Source organism: Podarcis melisellensis, assembly GCF_964234715.1.
Source record: "Podarcis melisellensis genome assembly, chromosome: 10".
In the NCBI taxonomy this organism is placed as follows: Eukaryota; Metazoa; Chordata; class Lepidosauria; order Squamata; family Lacertidae; genus Podarcis; species Podarcis melisellensis.
In genome coordinates this window covers 62,798,860-62,818,097 of record NC_138542.1, presented here as the reverse complement: position 1 = coordinate 62,818,097, position 19,238 = coordinate 62,798,860, and the positions used below count along the sequence as shown (strand labels likewise).

The window sequence follows — 19,238 nt, the reverse complement described above, 5'->3', positions numbered from 1 at the left end:
CACTCACAAATCAGAGTTTTTTTCATGCAAACACTCCTAGATAAAGGTAAAGGGACCCCTGACCATTAGGTCCCTTGTGACCGGCTTTGGGGTTGCGGCGCTCATCTCGCTTTATTGGCCGAGGGAGCCGGCGTACAGCTTCTGGGTCATGTGGCCAGCATGACTAAGCCACTTCTGGCGAACCAGAGCAGCACACGGAAACACCGTTTACCTTCCCGCCAGAGCGGTACCTATTCATCTACTTGCACGCTGACGTGCTTTCGAACTGCTAGGTTGGCAGGAGCTGGGACCGAGCAACGGGAGCTCACCCCGTTGCGGGGATTCGAACCACCGACCTTCTGATTGGCAAGTCCTAGGCTCTGTGGTTTAATCCACAGCTCCACCCACGTCCCATGCAAGCACTCCTACTGTGTCTCTATTCAAGCAGAAAAGAAGTATTATCAGTTCAAGGATGTATTCCAGCCAGGTTACACGACTTGGAAGGGTACTGAGGAAGGTCAAAGAACCATAGAATCACAGAACTGTAGAATTGGAAGGGACCACAAGGGCCATCTAGTCCAACCCCCTGCAATGCATGAATCTTTTTGCCCAACATGGGGCTTGAACCCTCGACCCTGAAATTAAAAGTCTCATGCTTTACTGACTGAGCTATTGAGGCCTGGAGAGGAGGCGTAGCTTGGTGAAAGACCTGTGAGCCTGCTGGAGGGTTGCATCCATCCCCTAGGCCCGAGGTTTTCCACCCCTGGCTTAGATGGAGGCCATTATTATTTGTGACAATTGATGACGAAGGTCTAAGAGGGCTTTGAGCTAGAGCTGCAAAAGACTTATTCTGGGCTCTCTTTGCTGTGCCTGCTGGGGTAGCCAGTTCACGCATGACTTGTGTGTGTTTATTGTTATATTTGGATGGCTTTTGTTGTAAACTGTGGAATAGGCTCATTAAATAGATATATCCTTTTGAAACAAGTGGGGCTTGCTTGCAGAGCAATTGGTAGGAGCAGGGCAGCAATAACTCACACGGTGCCAGTGAAGTTAACGGTTTATTCAAAAAAAAAAAAAAAAGCGCAGGAGATCAGGCCTCGTGAGCACAGCAACTATTCCGGGTAGATCTTGCCCCAGTGAGGCAGTTGCGAGGACTGAAGGTTGAAGGTCAGAGACTTCCCACAGCTCTCAAAGTCTCCTCCTCCTGCAACGCCATCACAAGCAACCTGAGGCTTCTTGGCATTGCCTGTCTCTGCTCCTCTTCCTTCATACCACTTCTGGTCCTGGGGGACCAGGGAGGAGGGGAGCTGGATGCAGCAGGAAGGGGAGACCCCCTGGCTTCTTCAGCAGCCTGCCTTCACTCTGTCTCTTGAACCCCCCTCTGCTTCTTCCCTCTACTCTGTACTGCTCTCTGCCACAGCCTCTTCCTGTTCACGAAACCCTGATACCTCTTCAGCTTCCGGTGAGTTGCTGTTTCTCTTTGACCCCAAAATAGTGTAAAAATGTTGCTCCCCCCAAGCTAAGCCTAAAAATGGGGCTCTTCCCCTCCCTAAAAGAAGCTCAACAACTTTGACCTGAACCCCAATAAAACAGGGTTTTCCCTCTCCCTAAAAAAAGTTCAAAAACTTTGACCTGAACCCAACTGGTAGATCACTGCCTATTTTTAATTTAGTGAGTAGATCACAGTCTCTTGGAAGTTGGCCACCGCTGGTCTAAGGTATCAGTCGCTGTGATGTTCAGGCTGGAGAAAGATTTTGAATCTCCCGCATGAACGACCAGGAGAGAGAGAACATGCCAGTCAGGCATGTGTCTCTGCCAGACTCCTACTCGTGTGTAGGACCTCCTGACACATGGTTCCACTCAGATGGGACTACAAGGACGTACACCTTGCATTTCGTCTTTTTTAAAATCGTTTTAATTTTTTAAAAAAATGAAAGAAAGAGAAACGAGCGGCTGTCACACTTTTACATTTCAGGTTTTGTGGCATGGGCGCGTGAGGTTTATTTTCTTTTGAAGGGAGGCGTTTCACAACCACATTGCAGGAGCGCTACGTGTTTCATCCTTCACACACACACACAGACAGAGGCATGGCGAATCCATGAAAGTCACGTACATCAGATACCACACAAAGAAAACAAGGCACTCTGAAGGATAGACAGGTATTCAATGACCAAAAGGGAGAGGGGTCATGTGGGCAGCCAAATCCGCAGGCTGCTTGCCCGAGCGGCAGCCTTGTTCAGACAAAGAGAACTTGGGTGGAGGACTTTGAAGGATCAGGTCCTTTTACATTAAAAAAACAAACAAACAGAGGGAGGGAGGGGGAATCCCTAAGGAGGACCGCAATCCTCGCCATCTTGCAACGTTAAAGCTGTAGATAGGTTGGAGGCTCTCTGTCTCTCTTGCCGTAGGTGTTGGACCCCACGTTGGTCGGCGAATAGATCGCACCGATGGAGTTGCTGGACCGGACCAAGAAGTCTGCCAGGCGCTGTGTCACACACGTGGCAGTGTTGCACTTCCGTTTCTCTAGGCGGTGGCTGGGGACATTGAAAAGAAGAGATACACCACTGTGAAAACCTTGGGACAGGCACTCCTGCTGCCATGGCTGATTGCAACACTAAGCTGCTTCACTAGAACATAACTGGCCCTGAGACAATGACCGGTCGTAGATAAATCTAATAAATAAATAAGTGCATAAGAAGGGCCCTGCTGAATCAGGCTAATGGGTGGTCCAGCTTCCTGTTCTCCCAGTGGCCAACCAGGGAGCAGCACATGAGCACAAGATCCCTCCTGTGGTTTCCAGCAACTGGCCTTCAGAAGCATGACTGTGGAGGTAGAGCACATGATCATAGGTACAGCTATCGGTGGAGCAGTTAGCTGGCTGTGATGCCTCTGCTCTGCTTCCATGACCAGTTGCAGGAATCATAGCACCCTTAGGGTTGGCAGGGACCCCAAGAGTCATTCAGTCCTACCTTCTGCAACGCAGGATCACAGCTAGTCAGCAGAGGTCATGGCTGGGAAGAAGGCATGGTCTGGGGAAAGCCCACAAGGGCCAGATATACAGCCCACCTCCCCCAGCCTGAGGTTTCCTACCCCTGGTGTAGGCTGTCAGCCTCCTCTATATTTATTGAACTTTGCACATTGCGTTGTTTGACTCTGCTGTGTTGTGAAGTGACTTTGGACTCTCACACTTTCTTCATTAACCTAGAAATAGATTATCTCAGAAAGAAAGTTCTCTGAACTGTCATGAACCTTATGTCTAAAACTCGTCGTAGAGGACAAGGATCTAGAGATCACACTAAGGGTGGCCAAATTCTGTGCAACTGCCATCAAACTTAGGGAACAAGCTGTGCTACCAAAATGATCAAGGTTTTAAATGACAATTTTAGGTTATATTTTAGTGATCAAGATTTAATGTATATTTTTATCTGCCACTATATCTGAATTGTCTTTGTTATACCCAGTTGCAATTCAATGTATTCCTGTTGTGTTTTATGATTTTCCTGATATTGTAAGTGAGCCAGAACTGGTTTGTGACCATAATAATAAAATTCATTCAACTGTCATGAACCTTCATGGCTAGAGCACTTGTTTTTGCTGACCTGGATGGCATGGGATAACCAACAGACGATTCTACAAATTCTATCAAGAGATCTAACAATCAAGCAAGGTATTGTCCCTCTTTCTCTTGACATTTACATCTCTAGCTATTTGTACATCTAAATACTACAGAGATCCCCATCTATTAAAATCTATGTTTTGTTCAATGTTTTGTCGAAGTTGCAATCCTAATGGATAAAAGATTGAACCTTCTGTCTGACATAGAGCTATATTGTTCCATGTTGAATTTGGAAAGTAAACTCATCTTGCAAACAACTATGATCCAAATCTTACGTACTAAAGTTTATTCTCTGAATGTTGATCTTTATGTAGCTGAAATCAGGGCTGGCCCATCTACTGTATATGGGCCTGTTACCAATCCGAACCAGTTAGGCATGGACTTGTGGGTTTTTCTTCTTCCTTTCTTTTCCAAAAAAGTACAATTGCCTTTTCTTTCTGTTACGATCCCACATGAAGCAATTTTTGAAGATTGCTCCTAGTTGAACAAGAATGAAAAGATTCTTCTAGCTGTCAAAGAAGCACAATAACATTAGACCTAGTGGATTTTAATCAGTCACACAAACCCTTGCAGGACCTTTCCAGATCTTTTCTTCTTAAAGCTGAATGAAGAGGTTAATAAATAACGAAGCTCAATGCATGAAGCCAATATCTCGGTTGCATTGAAACCATATAACGACATTGTACCTTGTTCTGTATATGGGCCGATCTGACTGACAATCATGGATGCTTGAAAACGATTCTTCAAGCCATCCCTTCAGGAAATAGGTTTCAGCTCAGAGAGACAAGGACTAGATATTCTAAGATGGGAAGACATGATGTTTCTCAGCACTCCTATTTGGGAAAATGTCTATGGGGGGTCACATGGCAGTGATAGGCAGGGCGAAAAACAAATGTGGACTGAGGTGGAAATTCTGGCAGGGAAACTGGAGAAGCTGGAAAAACGTGGGCTGGATGAGGTTATTTTTAGTTGATTTGTTAGGTTGGCTGACCGAACCCAAAGAGTGCTCATTAATGGTTCCTTGTCATCCTGGAAAAAAGCAACAAGTGGGGTGCCACAAGGTTCTGTCCTAGGTCCGTCGTTGTTCAACATATTTGGATACTCATCCAATTTGCTGATGACACCAAATGCCACAGAAGACGGAATCAGGATTCAAGATGACCTCAACAGATTGGAGAACGGGGCCCAAACTAACAAAATGAATTTCAGTAGGGTTCTACACTTTGGCAGGAAGAAGCAGCTGAACAAATATAAGGCAGGGGACACCTGGCTTGCCAGTAGTACACGTGAAAACGATCTAGGGGTCTTAATAGCTTAACATGAGTCAACAGTGTGATGCAGCAGCAGCTAATGCTATTCTAGGCTGCATCAACAGAAGTATAATGCCCAGATCAGGGGAAGTACAGTGGTGCCTCGGGTTACAGATGCTTCAGGTTACAGACTCCGCTAACCTAGAAATAGTACCTTGAGTTAAGAACTTTGTTTCAGGATGAGAACAGAAATCGTGCGGCAGCAGCGGGGGGCCACATTATCTAAAGTGGTAGTTCAGGTTAAGAACAGTTTCAGGTTAAGAACAGACCTCCAGAACGAATTAAGTTCTTAACCCGAGGTACTCCTGTAATAGTACCGCTCTATGCTGCCTTGGTCAGAGCACACCTGGAATACTGTCTCCAATTCTGGGCGCCACAATATAAGAAGGATGTTGACATGTGCAGAGGAGGGCAGCTAAGATAATCAAGGGTCTAGCCTTATGAGGAACGGTTGAAGGAGCTGCGTATATATAGCCTGAGAGGAGATATAATAGCCATCTTCAAATACCTAAAGGGCTATCACATGGAGGATGGATCAAGCTTGTTTTCTCTTGCTCCAGAGGCTAGGACTCAAACCAATGGCTTCAAGTTACAAGAAAGGAGATTCCAACTAAAGCATCAATGACAGATGACCATCCAACATCTGCTTGAAAACCTATAGAATCATAGAATAATGTAATGTAATGTAATGTAATATAGGTCAGGGTGAGGAAATTCTAGGCCACTGGTCATCCTGGCCCACATGTCATCTAATGGTCAGGAGGACATGGTTAAATCCTATTTTGGCTACATGCATCTGTTCCCTTCTTTTGGCAGGGGATTCTGTTGAAAACGGCTTTCTGACTCAGAAGGGGTATGCATGCTAAAACGAAGGAGGGGGAACCCTCCATTTTAACAGAACTTCCGACCTGATGCCATTGTGATGTCAGGTGATTGACAAGTGGGCGGCCTATCAGGCCAATCCACATAAAGATTTGGCCCATGAATCCACAAATCACAGAGCAGACTCAATTCCAGGTTAGGTGTAGCTAACACATAGGCCAGCAACTTCCATCTTTGTTGGTTGGACCAAAGAACAGCTGGTGACTAGGGAAGACGTTGGAGGAAAGTATTTTAGGGGGAGCAGTTGCCACTGAATGGAGCTCTTCTCTTTCTTCAGGAGTAGCTGATGGGAGCAAGATATTGTCATGCTAATCATTCTCATGATATCAGCAAGTTCTCTAAATAGCCTTTAAAAAGTGCGTCTGAAAGTTAACATTGAGTCATTGTTGCTGCTTAATGACTTAACTATACTATAATTATCCTTCTCTGAAGATACCATGAAGCTGCTGCTCAAATCGATTGAATGACATCTAAATGGGGGGGGGGGTCTTTTGCGTGTAACTTACAAGGGTTATTAACATTCATACATTTACAGGGCATTTTGGAGAGGATTTATTCCCCTCCAATTCCCCTCCTTCTACCAGGCATAATGAATGACTCTGAATGAATGACTCTGAGGACCAGCTAGTCCAACCCCCTGCAATGTAGGAATCTCAGCTAAAAGCATGCATGGCAGATGGCCACCCAGTGTGGTGTACTGGTTAAGAGCGGGGGACTCGTAATCTGGTGAACTGGGTTCGATTCCCCGCTCCTCCACATGCAGCTGCTGGGTGACCTTGGGCTAGTCACACTTCTCTGAAGTCTCTCAGCCCCACTCACCTCACAGAGTGTTTGTTGTGGGGGAGGAAGGGAAAGGAGATTGTTAGCCACTTTGAGACTCCTTAGGGTAGTGATAAAGCGGGATATCAAATCCAAACTCTTCTTCTTCCAATGAAAGAGAATTCACCTTCCAGGTTAAGCATGCCCAGTTCCCTCAACCATTCCTCATAAGGCTTGGACACTAGACTTCTGCTGAAATCCAGTGATGTCTGTCTGTTTGCACAAGAACTCACACATGTGGAAGCACAAGAATCGATACCGAATGAGACTGTTGTTCCGTTGAGGTCAGAAGTGCCTAAACCAATTGGCGGCAGCACTCTTGGATTTCAGATGAGAGCCCTCCCTGGAGATGCTGGGGATTTAACCTGGGAACCAAGGCTGAGCTATGGTCCATTCCTAAGAGAGCAGTGCAATGCTTCTCACTATTCTGGGGACAGTTACAGGTCCTTGCCTACATCGAGCATCACGGTCCCTACTTGTAAAATCTGCACTGTGCATTCACTCCTTATGTCTCTCACATGAGGAGGGAATTGCAGCAAAGAATTTCAAGAGCACACCTGCATTCACAGCTACATACATACCGTATTTTTTGCTCTATAAGACTCACTTTTTCCCTCCTAAAAAGTAAGGGGAAATGTGTGTGCGTCTTATGGAGCGAATGCAGGCTGCGCAGCTATCCCAGAAGCCAGAACCGTAAAAGGGATTGCTGCTTTCACTGTGCAGCGACCCCTCTTGCTGTTCTGGCTTCTGAGATTCAGAATATTTTTTTTCTTGTTTTCCTCCTCGAAAAACTACGTGCGTCTTGTGGTCTGGTGCGTCTTATAGAGCGAAAAATACGGTAGTTGTTGTTGTTGTTGTTGTTGTTGTTTTATCATCCTCTGACAGGTAATCATCTCCCTACAGAAGGCATGGTCTGAGACTGGTGCACGGTTCCCTAACTAAAATTAGGAAACTGATTTAAAATTAGCTAGGAACTTAGGAAGCCTACCAAGGCCTGCTGCCCTTTAGTATATTGTTTCATTTGTTTATATCCAAATTGCTCTTTTTATAGCTGTTTAATAAGACAGTACTTATGGTTCCTTAAATGAAAATGCTCCCGGAACTCACAAAGAGCACACAAACCCAGTAACTGTTTACATGGTTGTTATTTTTTAGGCTGTAAGGAACATTTACACATTACATTCGACGAATGCACAATCTGTGTATGAAAATAGTTGAGCTGTGCACACCCGTACAGTAATTCAGAAGTAATGTTCAACGAGTGTACAGTCACCTGTGTACAAATGAACAAGGGCTCGCTTTTTTCACCCCAACACTTGTACGTGTGGAGTGACAGCTTATACTTGTGTGCAGTGTAATGTGTGAACAACCGTGTACATTTATCTAAGCAAGGAAGACTTAAAAACAAAAGTCTTATTTCCATGCCTGCTAACACTCTTTCCTGAACATCTTTTTAGGATGGGAGGAAAGAAAAATCCTATGCAATAATCCTTTGAGAAATCAAAAAGCAGTAATTCCATGCAAAACGAAACCTTTACAAAGTTTGAAAAGTATCAAAAGTTCGAGTCATACTTCTTGGTGGCTTTTCTGATATTTAATAGGCCCCCCAAAATATGTCAAGCATTCCTCCTTTTTTTATTTCATTAAAATGGCCTTGGGGGTCAGTTTGATTCTAATTAAAGCAAATGGGAAATAATGAAATACTGCATACTCAAGGTATTAGGAATCTAAATAATCTTAATACTCTTAAATCTTCCCACTTGTTCACCCCATAGCTATTTCTTATGGATTAGAGTAGTTAGGATAAATTGCTGACAGCCATTCAATATTTGTATTTTTCTTCTCTACTTCCAAGAAAGTTTATGTTCAAGGAAAAAGGTGACCTCTAGGAAATAACACTGGAGTTCATGAGACACCCCAGATCTATAGCTATATCCTTGCTGTATCAACAGTAACACTTCATGCAATCTCATAATGAAATTGGCATCATGGTCAACTTCACCACATAAAAAAATAAATAAATCCAAATTGGTGATCTATTCGATCTTACCAACTGATTGGTAAAGTGCTTTTTAGAAATAAATTCAAGGAGGGTTAAAATCTTAGGCAGCTAGGAGAGACTTGTTAGCAGAACTTCTATAAAACAGAAGCAATGGTATACTGTTCACTGCCAAATATGCTAGCAGTGGAATGAGCGAAAGTGCCAATTGCATCTGAAGGTGTGGAGCTGGAGAATATTGCAAACATTGTCTGGAGATATGAATAACCACAGAAACTTTGAACAGAAACACAATGCCTAGGCGAGCCCCAAATGCACTTCACAACACTCTGTCCCTCTGAGTATCTTTTGCATCTGAATCAAAAGCAATCCAAACAAATCTGGTACCTTTTGGGCTTTATCGCTTCTTCTCCGATCAGTGCGCTGTTAATTCCCAAGAAGCCGCTACTTCGGGAGACGATGGGTAAGAGCCACTCTTGTCTGTTGGGAGTGCCATCGGATAAATCATCAGCCAAGGAGAGAAGTCTTTAAAGAAGGATAAAAAGCAAAATTGTTCTTTCTTTTCATGCTTCACCTTCCTCTCCTTCCCTTCCTCTTTATCTCCTTCCCTCCCTCTGCCTTTTGCAATTGATATGGCCAAAAACAACAACACCCAAACCCCAACATCCACATGTGCAACACTACAAAAAAAATACATATCATTTGACTTCTTTTTAAAAAGCAGAATATGCTTAATGGTTACTGACCTGTCGACAGGCGTCGCTTCCAGGGAATTTAAAGTAATAGACAAAATGATGAAAAGGAAGGGTCCTTTGAGGCTGCACATCTCTCCTCCGGGTCTTTCTGGGAGTGGTGGGGGAAATAAATCACACAAGACAAACTTCAGCCAGAAACATTCACTGAGCATTACAATTGCATCCACACCGAATATTCAGTCAGAACAGAAAGAAGAACCCAAAGATCCCCGTTCCAATCTAAACGATTAGAAAACATCTCCTCTGTTTCCCCAGATGTTTGAACAGAATTCTGCCTTAACAATTTGCCACCAATCCCAGCAAAATTTCCAGTTTGCGTTACTTTAGAATCCACCCCTCTTTTCTATACTTTTAGCTGATTTCGGATTCCAAATAAGAACCCGGTTACCTGTCAGTGGCTGAGGAAGGAGCCGAGGAAATCTAGCAAATGCCAGTATTGGAAGCAATCGTGCAGGGAACAATCCCACACTTGTTACCTTTCCCCCCCACCTGCCTTGTTCGCAAGCGATACAAGCGCTTATATACCCTTCATAGCTTTCTCAGCTCTGACATCAGGCAGGGAGAGAGAGAGAAGAGAGAGCGAGAGAGCTTCTGTCATTAACTTCTCTCCCTATAGATAAAAAGTGCCCCCGTAATGAGCAGAGGCTGATGGGTCATCCCTCCATTTACACGTCGGTAAATCTTAGCCAGGCCAATTCCGGAAGCTCTTGTGAAGGGATGCTAATAACGCAAGGCATCGCGACATGAGAACCAACACCAGCATTTCGAGAAGAGGTCTAATAAGATGCAGAGAGTTGCTGTCCCCTTTGGGCGTTAACTGCCACTCAATAAGGCAACAGATTTTCTTTAAAAAAAAGGAATTGTGAGGCAAGGAAGAGGAAACGGAACGCAGGGCGAAGAACTAATGAAATGCACACAGTTGGGCATTCTGTAAGGATTTGTTTATTATTATTTAGTAAATTTGTAGACCGCCTGCCATCCGAAGATCGCAGGGCACTTCACAGCGTAAAAATGCAAATTGAGAGCATAAAGTACATAATGACACAAAACAGCAAAAGGGAACCAATAACCTTCCTCCCACAAACACTTTGGTTTAGTTAACCAAAGGCCTGGGAGAAGTAGAATGTTTTTGCCTGGAGCCTAATGATATGTAATGAAGGCGCCTGGAGCATCTTAATGGGGAGAGCATCCATAAATGGGGAGCCATCACAGAAGAGGTCTGTACTCGTGTTGCCACCCTCTGCCCTCTCTTGGGGAAAGGCACACAAAGAAGGGCTTCAGGTGATGATAACAGGGTCCAGGTTGGCTCATATGGGGAGAAGTGGTGCTTGAGGTTCTTAAGAAAGGAAGAACTATCAGTGTGTGTGTGTGTGTGTGTGTGTGTGTGTGTGTGTGTGTGTGTCTTTCATTCATCCATCAATGCATTTATCCATCTATTCCCACTAAAACTGACTGCAGAAGCTTTGCAGCCAAAACAGGGCAATTCAGAAATATGGGAGGCTATCAGTATGCTTGAGAGAACCCAGAGTTTTGCAGAAAGTAGGGGAAAATTCTCTTAAAGCAGGCACCCCCAAACTCGGCCCTCCAGATGTTTTGGGACTACAACTCCCACCATCCCTAGCTAACAGGACCAGTGGTCAGGAATTATGGGACTTGTAGTCCCAAAACATCTGGAGGGCTGAGCTTGGGGATGCCTGCCTTAAAGGATCCTTCCACTTCGGGGAGAGCAAAAAAATACCCATTTAGGACTGAGCATGCTCACTGGCCATGGAATGCTGAATGTCTGTTGGGCGTGGGAAACAGAAAATGGCACGCCCTGGTTGAAAGCCTGACTGGCTGGCTGGAACCTGAACAGGAAAATTCCACACAGAACTAATTTGGTGCAGATTGTGTTTGTGTGACAGACAGTACAGTGGTACCTCGGGTTAAGAACTTAATTCGTTCCGGAGGTCTGTTGTTAACCTGAAACTGTTCTTAACCTGAGGTACCACTTTAGATAATGGGGCCTCCCGCTGCTGCCGTGCGATTTCTGTTCTCATCCTGAAGCAAAGTTCTTAACCTGAGGTACTATTTCTGGGTTAGTGAAGTCTGTAACCTGAAGCATCTATAACCTGAAGCGTCTGTAACCCGAGGTACCACTGTATTGAAATGAATAATCAGAACTCTACAGTAAGACTGAATTGTTCTCTATGCACCTTGCAACCATGAAGTGAGATGGTTCACAGAGAGGGGAAAGTCTGAGTGCACTGTTAGTGTTAGTGCACCTGCAATTCCCTTATTCCAAATAGGATTCCTCGCAAGAAAGGGGGAAAGTTGACAGCTATGGTCAGCAGTCACTTGCATGGGGTTGACTCTGCAGGGTTGTGTATGAACATAGGTGACTGTTTTGGGTTGGGACGATGGTGACAAGGGGCTATTAACCTTTCCCCTCTATTCAGATGAAATCCATCCCTTTAAAAACTGACTGCTGCCCTACAGGACAAATAGCTTCAGCAAAGGTCGCTCAGCTCCGGCCCTCCAAATGATGTTGGACTACCATCATCCCTGACCATGGACTACATCATCTGGGGCTGATGGGAGTTGAAGCCCAGCAATATCTGGAGGGCTACACAGGTTAGCGACCCCATAGCATTTGGATGCAGCGACGCTTGTACTAGGGAAAACACAGAAAAATGTGTGAGGAAAGGGTTAACCTCCCTCCCCCAGTAACATGGACCTGAATTTGAATTAGGCTGCTCATTTGTTTATCTTTTAAAGTATCTAGCAGCTGTATCTAGTTGCTTACCAAATACTCTTCGCATTATTCCTGCATGATCAGGAATAGGGTGATGGCTGTGCTGAGAGGCGAACCCCTTCCCCCTCTAAAAAATGTTCGGAGCAAAACTTAGTGGGAAGAAATCTGGAGCAGAGGCTATTTGTGTCCGTCCGTCCCCCCCTCCTCACTTTCAACCATCTGGATTCTTTTCCAGGCTTCCCTCCTTCAGCTAGCAGGAAAAAAACGAGAGAGGGGGATGATAACCTGCTTTTTCATTAGGTACTCATCGGATGACGTTTGCTTGACAGTTCTGCTATGAATAGTGACAGCCTCCCCAAGTATTTGGGGAGCTGAGCCTAACCAAGAATCGAGATGTTCATAACAGTTTTCTGCAAGCTGCAAAGTTGAGCACGCGAATAAACAAACGTGCAGCCGTTCATTGTGTAGGTGGGCTTACGGTGCCAAGAATGACTGGCTGTAGGAAGTTCCATTTATGGGCTGAGAGGAAGTTTTTGCAGTTTGAATGTAGGAAGGCAGAGTTTGGAGCTTGCTGAGGGGAAAGTGGCTACTATGTTTTTGACTGGCAGTGGCGATGTGGGTTAAATCACAGAGCCTAGGACTTGCCGATCAGAAGGTCGCGGTTCGAATCCCCACAACGGGGTGAGCTCCCGTTGCTCGGTCCTAGCTCCTGCCAACCTAGCAGTTCGAAAGCACATCAAAGTTCAAGTAGATAAATAGGTACCGCTCCGGCGGGAAGGTAAACGGCGTTTCTGTGTGCTGCTCTGGTTTGCCAGAAGCAGCTTAGTCATGCTGGCCATATGACCCGGAAGCTGTACGCCAGCTCCCTTGGCCAATAAAGCGAGATGAGCGCCGCAACCCCAGTCGGTCACAACTGGACCTAATGGTCAGGGGTCCCTTTACCTTTACCTAGTGGACCTATCTGCCAGCATGCTTGATTCCTACTTGCTCAACCTCTACATTTGAAAAGAAACAGTTCCAAACAAACAATCCTAAGTCTCCAGGATGTTCTAGTATTGTCCACCTGCCTGCTTCCCATCTTCTCAGACATTAGCAAATAACCAGAACCAGGTAAAAAGCACTTGTTCCTGTTGGCATGCATGTCTATATGTGCAATTGATCACACATTATGAAATCTTTAGATTTTTAGCACGCAAAACCAGAGTTGTCCACGACTAGATCTAACGGTCAGGGGGTACCTTTACACTTAGCTGTTTAAAGAGAGTAGTTTCGGTTCAATATACACCAGACAACATACACTGGTATACATGGGAGTGCAATACTATATAGCACTAAAAAAACCAAAACCAGACTGGAACTTAGAATACAAGAATGATCAGTTCTTCGGCAGAGTTAAAAATATTGATTAATTGTAGCCATTGTTACAGGATGAAAAGTGGCTGGTTAGGCAAACAATTCAAATCAGATTGGAAGCTTAGTTACAGCTAGGCATGCGGGAGGTGGGGTCAATTCAGTTTGCATTTAAAGGTGAACTTGCATCATTCCAAAACAACACGAGGACCGAAACACTGCCAGCCCTTTGGAATTCATAGTTGTCTGAATTTGGCAATGCAGATCTCCAGCCAAATAATTTCTATAAAAAAAGAAGCAGCATATACTAGGGTGACGTGTGCATAAAAATTGAGACATTAGTGAAAACAACATACTAACATGCATTCTATTAGGGAAAATTGCTTGCAAAAAATGTGAGTGTTAAGCCAAAATACCACAAAATTGCCATTAAAAGGTGTATAAATGAGGAGTGATCTGCGCTGATGTGTTTTCCTGTGGCGTTTGTTTTTGGGGTTTTTTTGGCATTGCAAACTCGTGTTTAAATGTAGAGATCTAAACTTAAGAGTGGGGAAATAGAAATGGAGAGAGACCAAAATTGACAGATTGACCCCATTCCTAGTTAAAGCTGGGCCTGTTTGAGGTAGGAAGAACAACCTACCAAATATGGAATAAGTGTAAAATATGTCAAGCAAATAAGAATAGAATGTTTGGCAGAAGGAAGGAAAGAGCAAAGAGACCCTGCTGCCAGCAGATATGTGGCTAAACCTGGAAACGGAAGATGCTGCCAGGATAGTGGCCATGGACACAATGTTTGCATGCTTGCTATTTCCTGGCCACCTTTTGGCCCCATAAAATTGAGGGGGGGGGGAGAAGGGTTGCTCAGTGGCCCATCCATGGTGATCAACTAATTGCCGAAGCTTGCAGAGAGCCATGAGTTGAGCAAGACATTGCAAGCGCTGCCAATCAACTTGAAATGTCCCAACCGAACCTCAGCTTGTTGGTTCACCATCCCAAGGCAGCCCTGTTTCCCTTTTGCAAACACTTTGAGTAAGCAAGGAGAAGCCTGATGGGACTCTCTCGCCTTCGAAGGACCTCTCCGCTGCCTGCTACCCCATCCACAGCTGCCATGGTGAGTTCTTTGCTCCTGGAGGGATGGAGTAGAAAGTAGAGGAGGACTATGTCTTCCTCTATTGGCTGCCCAGTGGAGCATTATTGCTCAAGTTTTCATAACAGCCCTAGTGGGTCTTCCGTTTCTGATGCCCCCAATCTTAGCCAGTCATGTCTTCCCTATAGCCTTCTAAAAATAGTTGAAACAACAAACACAACAACTAAGGGTATTTCTGGCCAACTACCTTCATTCAGGAACAACCCCCCTTTTTAAAAATAAAAATAAAATCCCCCTTTCATTCCTTTGAATCTAACTCGATACAATTGACAGTTTCTGCCCACGGAGAACATTGGTGCCCCACTTCAAGAAATGGGACCTGGTGGGTAACCAAATGGAAATGTTTTCGGGTTATATAAAGCATTGATTGATGAATCACATAGTTAATGGCATTTTCGGGAGAGGAAGAGGACTCGGGAGATGCAGTGATGCCTTTGAACTGTCAGTCAAGCTGCCACACATTTGTTCATGAACCATTTTAACGACACGCACTGCACCTCGTAACAGGGGATCAAGCAGACCCCATAACAGAGGCATGCAAAGATCCCTCAAGGGCCTTCCATTAAAGGCCTTGTTTGCCTAAAACAGGGTCTTTTATTATTTTTGTTTTGATACACTATGGAAAAAAAGAATCAAACTCAACGACAGAGCTGCTTTAGACAGCCAGAACATTTGATGTTTCCTAACATTCAGAAATGGATGTTTTTGTAATAAGATGTCTTAACGAATTTACCTCTAGATCAGGAGATATCCACCTGCTTACATTTTTTAAAAAACCAACCAAACAGAAGCAGGAACAAATGAATGCACGGAGTTTCAGAAATAAGATGCTTGTGATGACCTTTGTTTTGGGAAGAACGGATGGAATAATATCGTTCAGGGCTTTGAAGCTGGAAATAAGGGTGATCGCTTATATATTCTGTTGGCAGATTTAAGACAGATAAAAGAAGCTGTATTTTTCACTCCATAATACGCACCTGACCATAAGACGCACCTAGCTTTTAGAGGAGGAAAGGGGGAAAGCCCCATTTTTGGGGGGATCAGCTCACAGTTGTGCAGCTTTTGCAAAGGGAAAAAAATCCTGTTTTTATGGGGTTCAACTCACAGTTCTGCAGCTTCTTTAGGAAAGGAAAGGGAGCCATTTCTACAGTTTCCAAATAGATAATCTAACAAGCCAGTCACATGTCACTGGGGAAATAAAAGGCCTCCGTCTGCAGAACATTCAACAATGGGCAAGGGGCCGGACCGGAAAGGGAGCCAGCGATCGACCACACATTTGCTCCATAAGACGCACAGACATTTCCCCTTACTTTTTAGGAGGAAAAAAGTGTGCCTTATGGAGCGAAAAATACAGTATTTCGCACAGCACATAGTCAAATTATGGAACTTGTTCCCCCAGGAGGCATTGATGGCCATCAACTTGGATGGCTTTAAAATAGGATTAGACACATTCATGGAGGAAAAGGCTACTATACATGATGTCTATTCTCTGCCTCCACAGCCAGAGGAAAAGGCTTCCAAATACAGCCATACCTTGGATCCCGAATGTCTTGCGAGTTGAATGTTTTGGCTCCCAAATGCCGCAAACCCGAAAGTGAGTGTTTGTGAACATTCTTTGGAACCTGAACATCCAACATGGTTTTTGTGGCTTCCGACTGGCTGCAGGAGCTTGGTTTCCAAACGTTTTGGAAGTCGAACAGACTTCCAGAACGGATTCCATTTGACTTCCAAGGTACCACTGTACCAGATTTTGGGAACAAATACTATGGAAGCAGAATGCTGGACTATATGGGCCACTGGCCTGATCCAGAAGGCTATGCTCATGGAAGCAAGGATATCTCAGTTGATTAGATCATGGTGCTTATAATACCAAATGCACAGGTTCGATCCCCAAATGGGACAGCTGAAAATTGCGGCATTACAGCTGGTTAGGGACTATGTTCTTAAATCCTGTTTAGACAATCTAATTAGGAGAGCTGCCAGTATGTAGGGAAAGATATTCAGTTTCGTTTGCATTTTAATGCAAGCTTCCCTAAAGTTTTCTGGGGAAAAAATATGTAAAGCGAAATATAAGAAGCCTTCACACTTCTCTGAATTTTGCATTGTAGTTCTGTACAAGAATGCATGCGTTAGGAGAAAGTGTGCATAAATGTATATATTTATGAAAATAACATGGGGAAATGCATTGTATCAGGGGGAAATGCTGTGTATTGGGGGAAAACATAAAGTATGCAAACGTACATGCAAAAATATGTATATCAAGAATAACGTGCAGTAAAATGCTGGCAAAATTTCACGAAGACTTAAGAAAAATGCACAAACCAATATAGAAAACTAAACTGATGATTGTGAAGATAGGAAAATGAGGAACTTGGAGAAACAAAACTTGATAGATTCACCAATCCCTAGGATTCCACATTGGACCATAGCTGTCAGCTTACAGATTTGAAAATAAGGGACCAGCAGCATTGAAAATAAGGGATCAGCAGCCAAAATAAGGGAATTTCCGAGTGCAGGTATGTTCAGCTTCTGAGCCCCTCCAAGCAAAAGGCAGAAAGCCCAGCCAGCAGCCAAATGAAGCCTCAAGCAGTGGTTCCCACAGCACAGCAACCCAGCCAAGGGGATGCAGCAAGGGAAACCACTGTCACCTCTCCGCTGGGAAGTGCTGAGCAAACGTAAGTCCCCAGGCAACACGGCCGATTTGATTGGCACAAGGCATGCAAGCTCCACCCCCAATCATTCTTAGACTCCTTATTGGGTGAGCAACGCAGCCAAGCAACACAGGTGGAGCCTCCCTCCTCCCTGGCTAGCAGGGAGGGAGGGAGAGGAGCTGCTTTCGTTGAAACCCGGGAAATTTAAGGGACATCATCAATAAGGGACAGCAGCGGGACACAGTGCTGGTATAAGGGACTTTCCCGCCAAATAAGGGACGGTTGACAGCTATGCATTGGACCTCTGGTTCACAGAAGCAAGAGTGCCTTTAACAGCAGCCCAGGTAAAGCACAATGGCTTTGGGAGGCTTGGGATTGGAGGGGGAGGAAATTGATTCAATTTGTGTTTAAAGGCAAACTTACCTTATTTGCACATTGTGAAACAATACACGAGCTGAAACACAGCCTCCTTCGAATTCTGCGCTTCTCCACCTTTTGCAACGCAGCCTAGTAATGTGTGCAAAATGGCACAGGGTACTTATGAATTCATGTTACTGGCGAAAACCACAATGTAAATTCATTGTATCAGGGGAAATCGCTTTGCAAAAAGGTCTCCGTTAGCCAGAATTACATACAAACACTTGTGTATTAGGGGATATTTTCACTAAAAATGCTGGTGATTTTTGTGAAAGCGTTTTAAAAAAATGCAGAAACTGAAGTGGAAAATAGAGAACTGAACAATAGACCAGAAGAAAAAAAGAGAGAGAAACTGAGAGAAAACCAAATTGATAAATCTTCTTATTTGCTAATAAAATCCTGCTTCTGCAGGCATAAAATGCCATATCTGCAGACCATGAGCCTCGGGTGAAGGGCAGTGTAGAAATTTAAAAAATAAACAAGATGTATGAAAGCAATTGCAAACACACATGTTCAAAGATAAGCAACAACTGAAGTATCAAATTCCGTATCTGTGTTCTGCACCAGCCTTGGCCATTGATGAAAATCACAACCACTGCAAATTCCTAACTGCTAAGGACATTATGTACTGTATACAGGGGGCAGGTCAGCCTGGGTGATCAGGCATGCAGCTGTTCGCACTCAGGGAAATGCCCTCTGCAGGAGCACCTCTGTTAAAACCCTGTATTGTTTGTTTAGGTTCTGTGTTTTTTTCCTGGCATGCAACATGCTTGACAAACTTCACCTTTGACACCACTCATTGATGCCTTGTATCGGCCTGCGGTTATGGCTGCCAGTTTTCCAACCAGTCATCAGAGCTGCGCTTAAACAGCCACTCGATCTGCCAGTGGCACACATGCCCATCGCTACGAATCAAGACATGGTTTGAGGAGCCTTTTCTATCAGCTGCCACCCAACTCAGGGTAGACAGGAAGTCAGTAACATTTGTGTGCTTGTGAAAGTTCAGATAGCCAAGTTTGGTCCTGTGCCTTTTAACAGGTGGAAGGGGAGTTGGCCGGCTTGCCCTGCCCCCACAACTCCACCCCCAACCTTTGCCCATTGAAACTGAAGCTCAGCAGTTATGCTAATATCCCTAACAACCTGTTATTCTCCCTGGGAAGAAAACGCCATTGATTCCAATGGAAGCTATAATGGTGATTTACATTTATGAACCACCCGATACAATAAAAAGTCTTCAAATGACAAAATAGAATCCAATGCATGAATGCAATTTAAAACCTTTTTTTTAAAAAAAGAATAATACTTAAAATGCTTAAAATGCTCATCCAGCATCATATCAATAAGCGGAAGTCCTTATTTCCCAGTTGTGTAGGATCATAGAGTTTGACCGGACCTCAGATGTCATCTATTCCACCCCACTGTCAACGCAGGAAACCCATGATGTGTGAGAAGAAGATGGCTATGACCCAGATAGCTGTTTATGTGCACTTGAAATGTATGAGTCAATTATAGCCATTAAGTAGTGGCACTGGTTTCCTTTAACTTCTGAACTGAATTGGGCCTATTTAGGTGGAACCAG

The 19,238-nt window shown here is 44.3% G+C and overlaps 1 protein-coding gene across 3 annotated transcripts; it reads right to left on the bottom strand.

Moving 5' to 3' along the window:
• Positions 1 to 1,871: 1,871 nt before the first annotated feature.
• IAPP (islet amyloid polypeptide) lies at positions 1,872 to 17,740 on the bottom strand. Of its 3 annotated transcripts, none has more exons than XM_081927517.1 (4): positions 17,666 to 17,740; positions 9,352 to 9,448; positions 8,993 to 9,130; positions 1,872 to 2,513 (listed from the first exon to the last, which is right to left on the bottom strand). In XM_081927517.1, the coding sequence occupies exons 2-4, from the start codon at positions 9,429 to 9,431 to the stop codon at positions 2,342 to 2,344; spliced, it is 390 nt and encodes a 129-aa protein (XP_081783643.1). In that variant the 5' UTR covers positions 9,432 to 9,448; positions 17,666 to 17,740; the 3' UTR covers positions 1,872 to 2,341. The 3 variants fall into 3 exon arrangements, with proteins under 3 accessions (XP_081783643.1, XP_081783641.1, XP_081783642.1); XM_081927515.1 differs by lacking the exon at positions 17,666 to 17,740 and adding an exon at positions 9,886 to 10,061; XM_081927516.1 differs by lacking the exon at positions 17,666 to 17,740 and adding an exon at positions 9,749 to 9,826.
• Between the last annotated feature and the right edge of the window lie 1,498 nt (positions 17,741 to 19,238).